Source organism: Monopterus albus, unplaced genomic scaffold (assembly GCF_001952655.1).
Source record: "Monopterus albus unplaced genomic scaffold, M_albus_1.0 scaffold10.1, whole genome shotgun sequence".
Lineage (NCBI taxonomy): Eukaryota > Metazoa > Chordata > Actinopteri > Synbranchiformes > Synbranchidae > Monopterus > Monopterus albus.
Window position 1 is genome coordinate 1,105,642 of NW_018127890.1, and position 17,480 is coordinate 1,123,121.

The 17,480-nt window shown below is 42.0% G+C and overlaps 1 protein-coding gene across 1 annotated transcript in view; it reads right to left on the reverse strand.

Moving 5' to 3' along the window:
• The window catches only part of ush2a (Usher syndrome 2A (autosomal recessive, mild)), a 208,689-nt gene that overhangs the window by 39,495 nt on the left and 151,714 nt on the right, over positions 1-17,480 (reverse strand). The window contains 4 exon segments of the mRNA XM_020589916.1: positions 1,677-1,784; positions 8,614-8,812; positions 15,532-15,686; positions 17,240-17,437. Of these exon segments, the coding sequence (XP_020445572.1) occupies positions 1,677-1,784; positions 8,614-8,812; positions 15,532-15,686; positions 17,240-17,437 (660 nt within the window).

The window sequence follows — 17,480 nt, forward strand, 5'->3', positions numbered from 1 at the left end:
AAACTCCGCGTTGCTCAGCGACAGCCCCGAAACCTGACAGATCTAGAGGAGATCTGTGTGGAGGAGTGGGCCAAAATCCCTGTTGCAGTGTGTGCAAACCTGGTCAAGAACTACAGGAAACGTTTGACCTCTGTAATTGCAAACAAAGGTTTCTGTACCAAATATTAACACTGATTTTCTCAGGTGTTCAAATACTTATGTTCAGCAGTGCTAGACAAATAAATTCTTTAAAAATCTTTCAATGTGATTTCCTGAATTTTTTTTTAATTCTGTCTCTCAGAGTGGGAATGCACCTACAATGTGAATTTCAGACCCCTCCATGATTTCTAAGTGGGAGAACTTGCAAAATCGCAGGGTGTTCAAATACTTCTGTTCCTCACTGTAGACCTAAATTCTTAAAGTGATGGTGAGAAATGCAACATTTTCTCATGAGATTACAATGAAATTGAGACAAGAAAAAAGTACAGGAGAGGATGTTATTAAAAACAATTATAAACAAATAAATGAAATTATTTTAACACAAATAGCCTAAGATTTAACTATTTGCCTGAATGCAAGATGAGTTTAAATATTTTACTTTTAAAATCGAATTCTTTCCCAATATGTAAGCATTAACATGGAGGAGATTTGTCAATTCCAATCACACAAATTAATATAGTAAAGATGACAATAACAAGGTTAAGGGTGGGGAAGAGGAGGAGCTCAAAAGACATAGGAGGTTCATAAATAAATAAATGATGAAATACATAAAAATAAAGATAAAAAGATGCAGTGGATAAAGGTTAAAGGAGGGAGGGGTTAAAGACCCACAGAAAGGAAAAAATAGATTAAAATTGAAACAATATAATAAAGAAAAGATGTGCATTAGGTTCTGAGAGGAGGAAAAAAAAACTGATGTGGAAGAAAAACACCAAGACAGAAGAGAGGAATGAGAGGCGGTGGAGAGGAAGAGGATCATCCTAACTGAAGTTAATAAATAAAGATCCATGAAGCTATTTTAGTTAGGCAACAAAATAATGTTTACTTCTACTGTAGCCAACAGTGAACAAGCAGAGAGAGAGAGAGAGAGAGAGAGGTGAGGAGCAGTGTGATGTGGCACATGGAGAGCAGAGGACGACAAGAGAGGGGGAGCATTCAGAAACGGAGCAGTGGGAAGAGAACAAGTGGGGAGAGCAGAGAAAAATATCTGAAGGAAGAAATCAGTAAAGATGACAGACAGCATATTGTAATCACAGAGATAATGCTGAATTTCAGTATTTATTAAGTTGGGTCACCAATTATTTCCAATGAGTTATTATGATAATGAACTATTATTCAGGCCAATATAACATTTTTTTTAAATCAGCAGTCTATGTTAAAAAACATGCACCAATCATTTGTAAAGTTATGTTTTTTATGTGTTCATGTCATATTTGACAGCTCCACATTCTTGTAGAAACATGTCAGTATCCTATTTTACATTTTTTAGGAACTGATACCTGACATGCTCTACAACATGCTTAAGACCTGTGGAACTGGACGGACCACTTCATTTGTAAATAGCTGCACTAGATGAAATCAAACTGATTTAAAAAAAATGTACATGTTCAAACAAAATCTGAAGAATCTGCAGGATCTCCATAATATTCCTAAGAGTCTGTGTGTGTGTGTGTGTGTGTGTGTGTGTGTGTGTGTACCAGCAGGAGAGCCTTGCAGGGTGCGTCCTGTGGCAGGTACGCTGGCTCCACATCCGACAGCTGTACAGGCCACCAGTATGAAGCTGTAGTCTGTGTGTGGCTGCAAACCTGTAGCACACAGACATGCTTGATTAGGATGACTCTTACACTTGCAACTAAACACAGGATGGAAAATTGCACCCATACTGCTCATGTCCAGACTCTTCTTTATTCTGACAATAAAAAGAACAAATAACAAGACAGTGATATAAACAATGGCAGATATAACAATAGGAGAAGACAAAAAACCCAACATGAAAACAGGGAAAAGTAGAAGAGAGAAAGCTTGCCCGGCCCTTATCACTAGTTCTCTTCCTGACTGATTTTTCTCTCTCACTCTCCCCTCCCTCTTTTCTTTCCACACTGTCTCAACGGATGGATCCATATCTGTCGGTGTTAAATTATGCATGCCATAACTCAATAATGAAACAACGTAAAGATGGGCAGCCGCGGAACTGACATGGGATAGGACCGGTCCAACGCTGTAATGTCATCAGCTTTTGATCTATGATAATTATGATACCTTGGTATGCGTTTAGGCTACAGCATCCAGACATGATTTATTTATAGGCACCTTCTAAAGGAAATCTCATAGCGACTGAGCGATCCTTTAACTGCAACCACAGGAAATCAGCTTTCGGTGTGATATTCACTCTTTCACAGTAATATTTAAATACTGGGCATTGCTGGAAACAATACAAGTCATTGCCAAGTTGCTCCCGCTCTCTGGTCATCGAAAACCTTTTTTCTTTCACATATATTTTCTGCCTAGTTATTAATGAAATGTGGATGGATGAGGATGAATGGATGGATGCAAATCCTTAATGCTGCCATGGGGATTGACTAGATGTTTTATGGTCATTCACTTAGCTGACAGCATAGAGCAGCTTACAAATCAAATTCAAGGGATAATGAAAGGACTAAAATGACTTTATTTCATAAGGATGACTGCAAAAACAGGCTTTGGCACTGCACAATAAGGTGTGTTATATTCTTTATTTCAGCCTTAAATCTGCACTTCTGTAGTTAAAGCAGTAAATATTTTACACTATTATTAATTTTTGATAAAATGGATATATGTTTTTATAGTCACAATCATCAAGTTAATTAATTTAGTCCTTTTTTTGAACATTTTTTGTACCTACTATATTTTATATTATTTTTGCATACACATAGTTCTACTTTCATATGTTTAACACTGAAGGGCAAACAAGACAGTGGGGGATTGCTAATGAGATAAATACAAGTTATTGTCACCAATATTACATGTGAATTACATTACAAATGATCACACTACACCTGTAATTTAGTGTATAAAAAGAGCATGATTTTAATTAACTATACACTTTTTGATGTAATTTAACTAATACATTTAAATAATCTATTGCTGTTTCCAAATGTATATATTTAGAAGCGGAGTGAAAAAAGGGACACCCTGCAGCGTCTCAGCTGCTATATGCATGTTTGTACAAACCGTGTTCACTGCATATGGCAGAAAACCTACGTACCTCCACACACACACACACACGCGCGCACACACACCAGTGTCTAATGCACAGCAGAGTGCTTCACCGCGGTTTCTTCACGTCCTTCTACTGCTTAGCCTGCTTAACATGCCTCGCAGACTGCCACACTTAACACAACCTTTGATCAATATGCGTGTGTGTGCAAATGTTCTCACAATGTTGCCCTGTGTTTGGGTTAAATAAAGGAAATCTGCCAGCCATACGAAAGTACTAGGGTTGAAGCGAAAGGGTCTGTTACACTATTTAACTGTGCAACTAAGCGTGTGTATATGCGTGTGTGCACTCTAGCATAGTAAATGATATCTACACTACAAGTGATATCATTTGTTGCAACAGTGAATAAAGTGGTAACCCTTCACTACACTTTCCTACATGCTGACAGACACGGTGTCCCTACAGGAGTCGGACTGGGGCTAAAAACTGTTACAATGTGGAACACAGGCCACCGAGTAGTCAGCTTTATGGGGCAACAAAGTCATGTGGCAATGGTTTCAGAGCTGTAGAATGACAAGGAGGCAATGAGATAAGATTTGCATGCAATTCTTTCAAATGCTACCTGCATCTATTAAATCCACCCTAAACACAGAGTGAACTGATCAGAGAACATACTTGTTCCAGCCTCTACACAGTGAACACAGTCAGAAACTAGAAGACTGACAAGGCCATATAAATCAAACCAAGTATCACTTGAATTTTCCATGCACTCTGTCTACTTTAAACATGAACCAAAAGAAGCACAATTATATTTCTGATTCAGTACATGTGCATGTAAACACACCCACAAATGTGTCTGATGTTTCTTGGTGTGATTCACATTAGCTTTAGCACTCAGCCTGAAGAGGGCAGTGTTGGTCTGCTGCAGAAATAACACCAAGTTGACCACAATGTGTGTGTGTGTGTTTAACAGATAGAGAGAGAAACTGTGCATGTACCTGTATACTTATATGGTTGATTATGGAAAACATAGGAAAATTCAATCACTTTAGCAGTGATCACCCGGAAGTGAAGAACAGCCAGTGGCAGAGAGAGACAAGTGTGCAGCTGTCACAGTTAGAGCTGGACACAGTGGAGATGTTTGTGTATGACAGTGAGAGACACAGAGAGCGAGACTTTAGCAATAAGAGTGAGCAAGAGTTGGTGCTCACTGTGTATGAAGAAAAATGTCACAGAGCAAAACTGTGCATGTGACAAGAACAAGAGACAAGACTGTGAGACTATTGCTGTGGATTTCTTTTAAGTGTGTTGCTGGGGTGCAGTAAAAATAACTGATTTAAAATGGCATTTTATTGACAGGATGCCGTTCTCTGTTTGCATTAGAGAATATGATAGGATGATGGGAACAGGCCACAATACCATGCCGGTTACCTGATACACCACATAGGCAGAGAGAGAAAAAGAGAGAGAAAGACTGTGAAGTGAAAGACAAGATGGAGAGAAAGTTGGAAAGCCAAGGAGGAAAGAGAAATGTGAGGACAGTTGAAAAAGACGAGAGGCTGAAATGGAAAAGAAGGGAAACAGAAGAAATAGATGTGGTGCAATAAAGTGTGAGGAGGGAATAGAAAAGCTGAGGAAAAACAAAAAAAGTACGAGACTATATGCGAAACTTGTAGAGCGGGGGGGGGGCAGCAGCTTTGATAACACCTCTCCTAAATAATTAAGAGTTTGACTTCCTGTCTGTGGCTCCCTAATGCAGAGACTGTCTGGGATGGAACAATGAGATCAGATTCTCTCTCTCTCTCACACACACTTCTATCTTTGTAAAGACACCCACTGTCATAATGTGTTCCCTAGCCCCTAACACCAAGCCTAATTCTAACCTGAACCCTAGCCTTAATCCAAGTTTTAACTTCATGTGTTGTTCATTTGTTGTTTACACTGCTGGTGTTCATTGGTCAGCGTTGACCCACAGAATTTTGGCTTTGTAATTCACCACAATCAAACAATTTTATGTTAAAATACTCAACAGATGTTTACATTTGCCCTTTAGCTTTGTTAGATTACATTTATGAATTAATGTGCTACTCTTATTGTTTTTTTTAATAAAATGCAATAAAGAAATAAACATAACACCACCAACCTACCCTGGGCTCTGCAGATGCTCAATCTCATCTTCTTCTCCAAAGTCACTGTCAAAGTCTGAGTTTTCAGAAATGTGAATGCAAGGCCCTCTGAACAGAGATTCCTTTGATTCCTTGATCGGCTGTGCTAAGGAACCACACTGGCAATCCTATATTTATTGTGTCTGTCCTGTGGGTGTTGCACCCACAAAGCCCACCTATACATGCAGGTGAAACACATACACACAGTGGCTTCACAAAGTACATTCACGACTTGTACGCTTTTATGTTGTCAATTTATTATTATCCATCAATCCACACTCAATAACCCATAATGACAAAGTGAAAAGATGTTTTTAGAAGTGTTTGCAAATAGATTAAATATCATACACTGAAATCCTAATTCAGTACTGTGTAGAAGCCCTGTGACCGGCTGCTTGTCTCTATAACACGATTGGAACAGGTTATCCCATTCTTCCAGGCAGATCCATCAGACTGGATGGGAACTGAACTTCTTCAGGTCTCTCCAGAGATGTTCTGTGGGGTTTAGGTCTGGACACTCAGCCAGAGACTTGTTCTGAAGCCACTCCAGTGTTGTCTTGGCTGTGTGCTTCAGGTTACTGTCACGCTGAAAGGTGAACTCAGGCCGCTACACTCTGGAGCAGGTTTTCTTCAAGGACCTCTGTATTTGGCTGCACTCATCCTTCCCTTAGTTCTGACCAGTCTCCTTGCTTCACTTTCTTCTTGATCACCCTTAGACTGGCATGTTTCAATTAATAAATGTTGACCATGAAGAAAGAACAAGACCTCTCTTCTTCTGGTCCTCTGACTACATCAAGACAGCAGAAGGGAGACAGACCTGGTGCCTGAACAGAAGCGAGGGTTGTGGCAGGGTCGGCTCAGCTGGGTCGAGGATCGACAGCATCCCAGAGAACATCCTTCTTTACTGATAACTGCCCTACTAAGCTCACCTCCACCGCAAGCCTGTTAAAATCGTGCTTTTGCTCCAGTTTAAGAAGTCAGAAGCAGAATTCCTGAGGAAATGAGACAATTTGGATAAAAAAAACTTTCTACATATTGTAACGCTGACTCTTCTAACAGAAAACAGATCCAGGATTAACACATGATACAGAAGGTTGTTGTGCATCTCCTCTCTTCCTTTCCCCCGTCTACATGCCTGTACCTCTACTACGACCCACACAGAGCGTTGGCTATGGGAGAAACACATTAATAAATAAAAGAACATACTTTATTCCCTGCTGTTCTGAATTAATAATGAGCCTACAAAAGACCAATTAAACACATGATTAATGCCATAATCTATATAATTGCAGGCAATAATTCATTGTGAGCTAATGATAGCAATACTTAATATCGATTCACATGGGGTGTCTTTGTACGCTAGCACTTAATATGTGCTATTACACATCACTTTTCAGGATTGCTAAAAATGTTATTAATAAGAGTCAATTTCTTTCCTGGGGCAAATGATTGATAAACAGGAAATGGCAGAAACCACAAATTTGTTTTTATTGCTTTAGATTCTGGCATTGCACCGGTCACTGCTTAGTTTGGTGTTTTCTCTCCAACAGTGCAGAGGCGCCAACATTAGTTGATTTATTTAAAATAATATCACTAGTATTATTATGTTTGTGTTTCAGTGGAAAATATCCCTTCAGGAGGTATCTTTGGCTGGACAGTTATTTTTCAGATCAAATACATAACAACGGTGCAAGAGTAATTCAATCTAAAATTGACATTTTTGTTGCTAAAAAAGGACATTTTTCTCAAGTTTCTGTGGCCTGAGTGAGTGAGCGTGTCTATGACAGTGCTGAGGCCGATCGCAGAGATGCAGAGAAGATGAATAATGGCATATTAAACATTAAGGATGAGGGAGTAGTGCAGCAATTATTTCTGTTCATATTTCACTGAAAACACTTGGCTATATCCACTCATCTTTTCATGTCCATCCTTCCTCCTTTTTTTTGCTTCGTTATTTTAAAAAGTGTCATTCGTGCATGTGCAAGTATAGTGATTAAATCTAAATACAATTAGGGAAAAAAGCATGCAGAAAAAGCAAATGATCCCAAAGGCTATTTTTAAGTTAATAAACATAAATAGTCAGAAATGTTCTGAACCGATATGCAGAACTGGTAGTGGGACCCCTCAAGGTCTTTTTAAAATATCTATAATTTTCTGAGCCTGGGTTTTCATGAAACAATGTCTGTCATTACATCTCATGTTAAAACAATCTACTGCCAAAGGGAGAAGGAGAGAATGAAAGAGAGAGAGAGAGAGAGAGAGACCCCATAGTGGCTTTGGCTGAATGTGCAGGGTTTTCCAGGGTCTCACTGGGGGACAGGGGAATTTCACAGACATGCTGGTTGCTTACACTTGCACATGGGGCTGGTACAGTATTACAGCACATTACTGTATCTATTTGGCATTGTTTGTTTTGCATCATGCATACACATACAACTCCTGACCATACAAGCCAACCACAAACACCATGGGAACGGTCTATTGGCGACTGGCAAAGCTGGTGTCTGGTCCGAGTCCAAGACAGAGCAGAGAGGAGAGCAGCGAAGGGAAAATGCCACAGAGTTTCAGTTTCAAAAGATGAAACCACTTGGTTCTCACTTTCATCAGCTTTAACACCTAATGTTTTTAAATTGCTGTATTCCAGTCCCGTTCACAGTGATCATATTCGGGGATATTTCATCTCGTTGTCTCAAACACATTCTGCTTCTATACACAACATTTACTTTCCAAAGCTTCATGTGGATGGATGCTTATATCTGTCTGTATGTTTGTGTGTGTGCGTGTTGTGAGTATGGCCAGTAACACTGCTCCTCCTCAGGGTACACACAACAAGACTCACAAATCACCCTGTCCTGTCACCACTGTGTTTGTGCGCAGTTGTACAATATGAAGACAAGCCAACACAAAATGTTTTTTTTTTGCATTGTTGGTGTACTTATGCACCTTTGTACTATGTTTGGGAGTGTCTCTGTGCTTGTTTCTTCTGTGTGTGTGTGTGCATGTGTGAGTAGAGAGGGAAAATGATTAAGAAACAACACTGAAAGGTCAGGGATGCAGAAACAGGGAAGGAAAAGGGAGCAGACAGTAACAGAATGACATAACATGAGGTGCCCTGATAGCTGACTGGTTACAGTGTGGCACAAGTGTGGTGTGTGCATGATGTCCAGCTGGCAACTTATGTCAGGTCCTTCTCTCTTTCCTGTCTAATTACTCCATAATAATAAAGGCCAAATACCTGAAAAAAGAATAATAATAATATAATGTGTATCTTACCAGTCACAGTATAATTTCTAGGTCCATCAGTATGAGTAACTATGGTCCCAACACCAGTCTGGTTCAGGTGGTACTGCCGTATGATTCCATTGGGATGAGTGGGTTCAGACCAGCTCACAAAGAGGGAGGAGAGGCTTAAAGCTGCTACCTCTGGAGGCTGCACACCCTCTGGGACTCCCTGGACTGTCACTGCCACCACCTAAATGCACACATGGACATGGGCACACACAGATGAAGGAAACACACAGAATACAGAGGTTCCACTGACAGATAATAGAAATAATAAATAAATAAAAGAAATAATAGTAGACTTCAGGAAGAACCCCTTCCCTCTGCTGCCTCTGATCATCAAAGGGACTGAGGTGGAGAGGGCTGACAGCCACAAGTTCCTTAGCCTGCAGGTGACATCTGACCTGAGCTGGCCACTGAACACAGATGCCACAGTGAAGAAAGCCCAGCAGTGGCTATACTTCATCAGGTGGCTCAGAAAAGCTGGGTTGAACCGTTACCTTCTCACCCAGGCTTATAGAGGACTGGTAGAGAGCATTCTCACTACTGGCATCACAGTCTGGTATGGTAACACCACACAGGCAGAGAGGAAGGCTGTTCAAAGGGTCATAAAGACTGCAGGGAGGATCATAGAGACTGAACTGCAAGCTATGGACACACTATACACACAGCACTGTCGTAAAGGGGCGGAGAACATACTCAGGGATCAACGCCACCCAGCTCACTCTCTGCTCAGATACAAAACCTGCACCTACAGCCTCAGGCACAGCAGGGCGGACAGTATCATCACATTACCCTATTTTTGTGTATTGCAGTTTTAATGCTTTGTTGCTTTTATGTAACTTCTTTATTTTAAGACTAAGTGTTCTTTCTGGCTTTTGACTCCTTACCTGACTCCAAAGGTGAGCTGCACAAGAATTCCTAAATGCCTAAACTGTCTATGCATAAATGGCAAATAAAAATCTTTACTTGACTTGAGATGGAATTCAGCTGTGATTATTACCTCCACCAAGGAGGTCATGTTTTTACCGATGCCTGTTGGTTGATTTGTTAACAGCATAACTCAGAAAGTTATGAATGGATTTGGATGAAATTTATTTGGAGAGGTAGGGTATGGTTCATGGAACAATCTGTTAAGATTCCGGTGGTAATCCAGATCCAGGAATTTGTTTTAACAATTCTGCACAATAGTGTGATAGGTCCAGTTTCAGTGTGTTTGCTTATGACTCCAAACAAAATGCCTACAATTTGACAAAATTGCAAGATAACATCCTCATAAGATCTACCACACACCAAAGTCTGGATCCAAGTAACATTCTGGATCTGTTGATCCAGAGGCTTAAAATTTATAGGGCTCACGGAAACCAAAAATAATGCTACAGACTTGCAACTTAAATAAAATTCTAGCTGAAATTCTAGGGCGTCAACAGATTTGACACACAGTAGTTACAGACGTTAGAGTAAAATCTGAAGAAAAACCTAAAATATTGGTTTTCCTGAACAAATTTCAAGCTGCTAATGATATCAATGTATTCTGATAGAGTCACACCATGCAAAAAAAACATTTTTTTGTACAGAGTTGTGAGTTGCTGTCTTGTTGTAGATTCCTTGTAAAGTTCTAGATGTGTGGATCCCTGTGAACGCTGGGTGAATGTGGAGACCACAGAATCACAGGGCAATCTGCTGCTAATGGTAACAGGGATATCCTACCTTAATAGACTGTCACTAGCACTTCCTCCACTTGTCCCACACAGTGCTATGCAATTAGAGCACTGCTACTACAACTAAGGAGACACTCACATGTGCACACACAGACACGCACATGGGTACATGCAGGTATACACACGCAAACGCAAAGATGTGGAAGAGAGGAAATGGCAAAAAAGGCCCAGAATAAGATAAGGAGGTTGCAGGGGAAGTGCAGCATCAATCAGTGAGTGCCTCAGTGTGTTGTCAGCTTCAGTGTCTGTTAAGACTGTGCTCAAATGCAAAAAAAATAAAAGCCATATAATCAAGTTCTGTATGTATGTGTATCTTAAAAACAGTAAACTTAACTTAGTTCAGTTAACTTTTTACATTTGGTGGACAAGTGAACTCGGCTTGGAGCTATTAGGACCCAGGGATGCCAACAAACTCACTAGTGACAGTACCAACCTGTTGTATTTAAAATGACCTATCCATGCCTTTTACAGTTAATTGACAGGGGAGATAGAATATCTCATGTAAAATATGTAAACATGACACCACCAAAATCCTCCATCCTTTCCTTTCATCCATCCTCATCCGCACAGAGCCATGGCACCTATTGTGTATATGAAACCAGCTGCTCCCTAGCACAGCATTAAGGTCACATTTATATGAAACCAGCTGCTAGCGCTCCCTAGCACAGCATTAAGGTCACATGAGAGGCCTGACACTCCCAGCGAGGGGAATAAGTAGGAGACAGGCAGGAGATCTACAGAGGGCAAGGAGGACATGGTACTGACCTGTTCTACTCTTCATAATTCGGGGAATGTGCGATCTCTCCCCAGTAAAATAGACGAGCTGGCGGCGCTGACCCAACATCAGCAGGAGCACCAGGAGAGCAGCATTGGACCTATTTTATGCCAACACGAAGGAGGCTTATAAATCATCACCACTCCTTCCCCTGGCAAGATCAGATCACAACCTGGTTCATCGTTTGCCTGTGTACCAACCCCCTTGTGCACAGAGAGCGTGTCTCCCACACAGTAAGGAAATGGAGACTGAAGAGGCTCTGAAAAGGTCTGGCTCAACACAACTGTGTGGGAAGAACTGTGATCTGTGGGGGGAGGAAATTAACTTCTGTGTGGAGAACACTGTAACCACTAGGTCTGACCCTCCAAAAACAAAACATGGATCAACCCTGATATAAAGGCTTTCCTAAAGGAGAAAAAGAGGGTCTTTAGTTCAGGAGACGAGGAGAAGATCTAGGAGAGGAAGCCCAGCTGAGGGAGAACAACATCCGTGGAGTCTGCAAATGCCTCAAACCCATCTCTGGCCACAAGAATTCTGACCCCGAGGCTGAAGGGGACCAGAAGTGGGTGAACGATCTCAATCTGTTGTTCAATAGATTGGATTATCCTTCTACCCCTCCCCCTACAGTCATCCCTGCTGCCCATCTCTTCTGCACTCACCGTGAGTTGCCCTGGCCTCTCTCTCATACCCACCCCCTTCTCCATGCCTTATAGCTCACAGCCACCCCTCACTAGTCCCTCTACTAGTAGCCCAGCCCCCCGACCAACACACTCCAGCTCTCTGCCCCGCTGCCTCAATCTGACTTTTACAGCAGCCCAGGTGAAAGACAAGGTTAGGAATATCAAAGGCTGCAGGTCCGAATGGCATCAGCCCCAGGCTCCTTAAGTCTCGTGCAGATCTTTGATTTCTTCAGTGCCTTCAGCACCATACAGCTTCTAAGGGATAAAGTGGAGCACATTGGGGTGGACATCCATTTACCAAACCACAATCATCAGCCTCTTCACAGATGAGGATGACAGGGAGTAGAGGGAACTGATCCAGGACTGGTGACTGTGGAACCGCCTCTGGATCAATGCAGGGAAGACCAAAGAGTTGGTGGTGGATTTCTGCAGGTGCAGACATCTCCCTCTGACACCAGTCAATATCCAGGGAATGGACATTGAGAAAGTGGACCCTTATAAGTACCTGGATGTTCACCTCAACAATAAACTGGACTGGTCAAACAACACTGAGGCACTTTACGAGAAAGGCCAGAGCTGATGAGATTAAGGTTGTTTGGATGCAGGGGACACTCCTGAGGACCTTCTTTGATACAGTGGTGCCATCAGCCATTTTCTATGGAGTGGTCTGCTCTGCTGAGGCCGCAGACTGGAAGAGATTAGACAAGCTAGCCAAGAGGGCCGGCTCTGTCCTGGGAAAACCCCTTGACCGAATGCAGGTGGTGGGTGACTTGAGGAGGACTCCCACCCCCATGCACGAGACTCTGTCAGCACAGTGACAGACTGCTTCCAGAGTGCAATATGCCTGACTTCTTACTTTTTTATTATTTATTACTGTATCTACAATTGTTTATATTTATATTAATACCTTGTTACTTTTTGATTCTTAACACTGAGTGCCTGTTTACACTCCTTTTGCTGCTGTAACGCTGTGAATTTCCCTGTTGTGGGACTAATAAAGGTTTATCTTTTCTTACCATAACTCAGAAAGTTACAACACAAATGTTGCAATTTCCCACATGTAATAAAAAGCTGTATATGCAAAAACCTGCCTCACAAAGATAATCTTTATCAAACCTTTATTTCTCTCTACAAAGAAATGGAAACTTGGGAGGACAGTGGAAAGTGGGGTTGTAAGAGAAACAGAAAAGAGAGAAGTGGGGATGCTGAGCACCAGATGACAGCTGTTGTACTGGTGTTTGGGCAGCAGGAAGGCGAAGGGAGGAGAGCGAGACTAAGAAAGGAAAGAGACAGCAGACAGCAGCTAGGGGAAACCGGACAGTACGGCATTAAGATCAGGGAAATGACAGGACACAAACAGTGGCGAGAACAGGACAAAAGGATTCGAAGTCAGAGATGGACCAATCGCTCTTCCTCCCTCTCTAAGTGACTGAGCGTATTAGATCAGCACCGTCTGTTGTCACAGTAGGTGTGCTTTCTGTGTGCTTGTTTGTGTGTCTGTGACTGTGTGTGTATGTGAGGGGGTTGATGCCAGGTAATTGCAGTGGTGTATTAGGTTAGCTGAAGTTATCCCATAATTGGGACTGTTTGGCCAATTTTCACTGGTGTACAAACTAATCCAACTCACTCATGTTCCACCCTCTGCTGAGAGCATGTGTGCTTGTTTGTGTGAGCATGTGTAGGTGTGTGTGAGACAGGGAGGTAAACTGAGAAAACGTGAAAGACGGAGACAGAGTTTGTAGTGTACCTGCGTGTGGCTTTAGGAGGGCACATGCATGTATACAGAGTTTTCCTCTCGGTCATGCAGTTCTCAGTTAAACAGAGAATGTTTCCAACCAGGATGATCTAGGGTTCCACACACGCAATTTTCAGTACACAGTGAAATGTGCCCTGACCCAATGCACTTTCAGGCTGCCTACTCTCCCCCAAACAAAGACCAGACACTCGGCAGCTTAACCCAGCCTTATACTATCTACACTGAATCTATTTAGGCTTATAAATAAATATATTAGAGATATTCCACAGCATTCTGCAACTCAATGCACCTTCAAGGGCTTATTGAATTGTCTGTTCTCAACTGAGCAAAGAGTAGATACCCTGAACAACGACTTGGCCTTTTACCTAAACTGTTATTTGATTAGGCTGAAGTCCAGTGGCTGGACCCACGTGCAACTTCATCTAAATGTCATGCCTGCTCAGCTATCTAAGCACCACAACTCTCCATCTGGTTACACTAGTCTTACCAATAGCCACTAGCTACCAACCTACTGTTACTGAGAAACGTTTCCTGAAATATGTCCCGTGGCCTGTCATACCAAAGGAAAGTACATGGTGTCAATGTGAGTGTGTGTGCAGGTGGGTGGAAATACAGCAATATTCACAAATGTACCATCACAGTGAATCACAATGTCGTATGTCTCGTTCTCTCATCATCTGTCTTTCCATTTACCAATCTTTCCTTTATCTGCCTCCTAAAACGATTCATAAGTCATCCATGTCATCATTTTGCCTAGCATTCATTTACTGTAATCATCTATTTATCTATCAACCCCTCACAACCAGTTCAACCAGCTGTACCTCTATCTCACCACCTCACCCATCCATCCCTCCAGTGACACAGCTGCAAGCTTCACGTAAGAATGTGCTCATCAAAATAATGAGATGTTAAATTATCTTAAAAAAGCCAGAAAGTCGGTTTTCCACGTGAGTCTTCATCAACTCTAAGCTGGAGAAATTAATTGTTGTGGTGATATCAGCTCGGCTACAGCCAGAGAGATAGCGGGGGGAGTTCTGTGTGAAGCTATTATGGACGCTATCACAAGCATCAGGTAGACTCAGCAAATCCAGAGGCTGGCGTACAGGAGGAGAGTGGCAACGAGGCTAAATAACAACTTGTTCTGACATGGGAACAGTATAGAGTTCACACAGTGCAGAAACATCAAACACTGTAATATCTTAGCAACAAAGGTCAAAGGGGTTTGAATTAATAAAATATCACTTGCAGAACAACTGTACACCTGAACTATGATGTAAACAATTTTCAGAAATCAGCACCTGAGGCAGCTTTTATGAGAGTATAAAGGCATTTAGCTGAAGTGCCACTGGCCAAACACTGAGACTGGAAGGCTGCAGCCTTAAATGTACATAATATGAAGCAGACAGCTGCAAGTCCAGGACAAGTCTCCTTGTTAGAGATCAGGAAAAGCTGTCTCTACTCACTTCAGACAGGTGCATAGGAGAATAAGAATACATTTGACCAGGTAAATTTATCAGTTATTTGGGAAACTGATTTTGGTTCCTGGAAAAAAAAACCAACCAAACAAACAAACGCTAGAACAAAACAAACTAAAACAAAACCCTAGAAAGTGTGTGTTGGTGTGTGGAAGGAAAAAGCAGGTTAGGAGGACAGACTCAAATTAAGAGAATACACAGTCCGCCTCTGATTACAGGAGGAATCACTACTATTTTACTGTCCCTGTGTACAAAGCAACAGCAATACTCCAATAGAGCACTGCAAGTATTGCTTGTCAGTGTAAAGCCAACTCAGTTCTGTGTATTTACACTCACTGAACTTCAGACTAAAAACATCAATACTGATGCCACCTGGCATTGTGGGACAGGTTAGCCACACATGCTGCTAATGAGCTAATACTGCAATGCAACATAAAATGTTAGTCTGACACAACAAAACTGTAACAGTACTGACACAAACAAACATGTACTGTAGTCTTACCCGTGTACTGTCGGCACAACCAGCCCGGTTACAGACCCTCAGCTGGTAACTGTATTCCTGGAAAGGCCTGATTCCACCCACATCGGTGAAACTGTTTTCATCACCACGGTAACGCTCTTGTCCATCCCGCAGTATAACATAGTGGGTGATGTCCCCTGGTAAAATGGGAAAAAAAATTTAAATGTAAGATTTTGCTCAATATTTAATGCATTGAAAATATCTTTCCTTTTTGACTTTTGAGTCTGCATCCACATTAATCGTAAATACTTTCTTACATAAGACAATTAGACCGAGCTACATCTACATCTTTTACTATTTTTTATTACCTAGGCCAAAGGCGGCAGTAATGTTTTTGCCAGTCATTTGTTGGTTTGTTTGTTAACAGCATAACTCAAAAAGTAACGAATAGATTTTGATCAAATTTTATGGAGGGGTAGGGTATGGCCCATGGAACAATCGATTCGACTTGGGTGCTGATCTGGATTGGGATTAAGACATTTTTTAAACGATTCTTCACCATTGTCGGTGTTGGAAAACCTGCTGACTGTATCTGAGCCCCCCTGTGGTGAAAGTAACAGCTGTGCTGCTGAGCACATACAGTGCAGAGACTAATCCCTGAGCCAGCGAGAGGTTGAACTTCCTGAGCTGGCACAGGAAGTACATCCTCTGCTGGGCCTTTTTGGTGATGGTATTGATGTTGGACGTCCACTCCAGGTCCTGGGAGGACTCTATTGCTGATACAGTACTGCCGAGTATGGTGTGGGGGCTCTTCCTAGAGTCCACTCCACTGTTTTGAGCCTGTTCAGCTCCAGGGCGAGCTGTTCAACCTTCCAGCTGTAGGGAGATTCATCACCATCTCGAATGAAAGCGATGACCGCTGTGTCGTCTGTGAAGTTCAGGAGTACACCCTGCTGTGTGAGAGAGTGAGTGAAGGAGTTTAGGAAGGCGACAACCCACAGCTGGGGAAAGCTCTATTCTGTGCAGCGACAGCCGGGTGAGAATAAATCGGGATTATCTTGATTTCAGATGGTGATGGCAGAGATTTTGAACCAGGATCATTGCTGTTATAACTGTCATCCTAAGGCTGGTAACTATTATCCACTTTATTAAGTTTTGACATTTTTTCAGGCAGCCACTTACATTGATGATATGTGGTCAGTTTATCCAAGTAATGCCAATTTATACATTTTTTCTGCTCTATTAGCAGGCAGCAACATCTGGTTCAGAGAACAGTCTGTCGCCCGGCCTTCTAGCAGCAAATTACGAGTACTGCCTCTTCCCATACTTGGGGGTTTGGACTTCAAGTTCAGATTTGCTACTACAATCATCTACTGTGATTGCAAACAAGCTGTGTATCAGGAAATGGTGTAGTATGGTGTGTATGTCACATCTGTCCACAGAACACATGAGCCATCGAGGACCTGAATTGCCCACCCTTGATTTGGCCCTTGATGGCATTTAGTAATCCTTTATGTCTAGTTTTTTTTTTCTTGAGTAACTTTCAAACCAGTAGTGGTATTAGTGTCATTCCAAATGTCAGCAGCAGGTTTTCATATTGAGATGCTCAAACTATTACAGGATTATATGCATTTAGATGCAATGGCATTTAGGGGCTGCCTTGGTGGAGGTTTGCACTCTCTGTGTGCTCTCTAGTTTATTACTACACCCAAAACTAGTGATACACACTTGCATACACATGTATACACACCATTAGGCCTGGCAGGTGCTTGCCATTGCAACTGGATGATGTCATCTCGTTCACCAAGGCGACTCCAACGGGGCGGTGCCACTCCCCATGGTTTGTCTTCACTGGTGGTCACTGTTATAATATCACTAGAGCCTCGTCCAAAGCTGTTCCAGCCCCTCACTCTATACTCATAGGTGGTGAAGGGCTGCAGATTTGAGTCTATGTAAGACAGATGAACAGAAGAAGGGGAGAAATGGATACA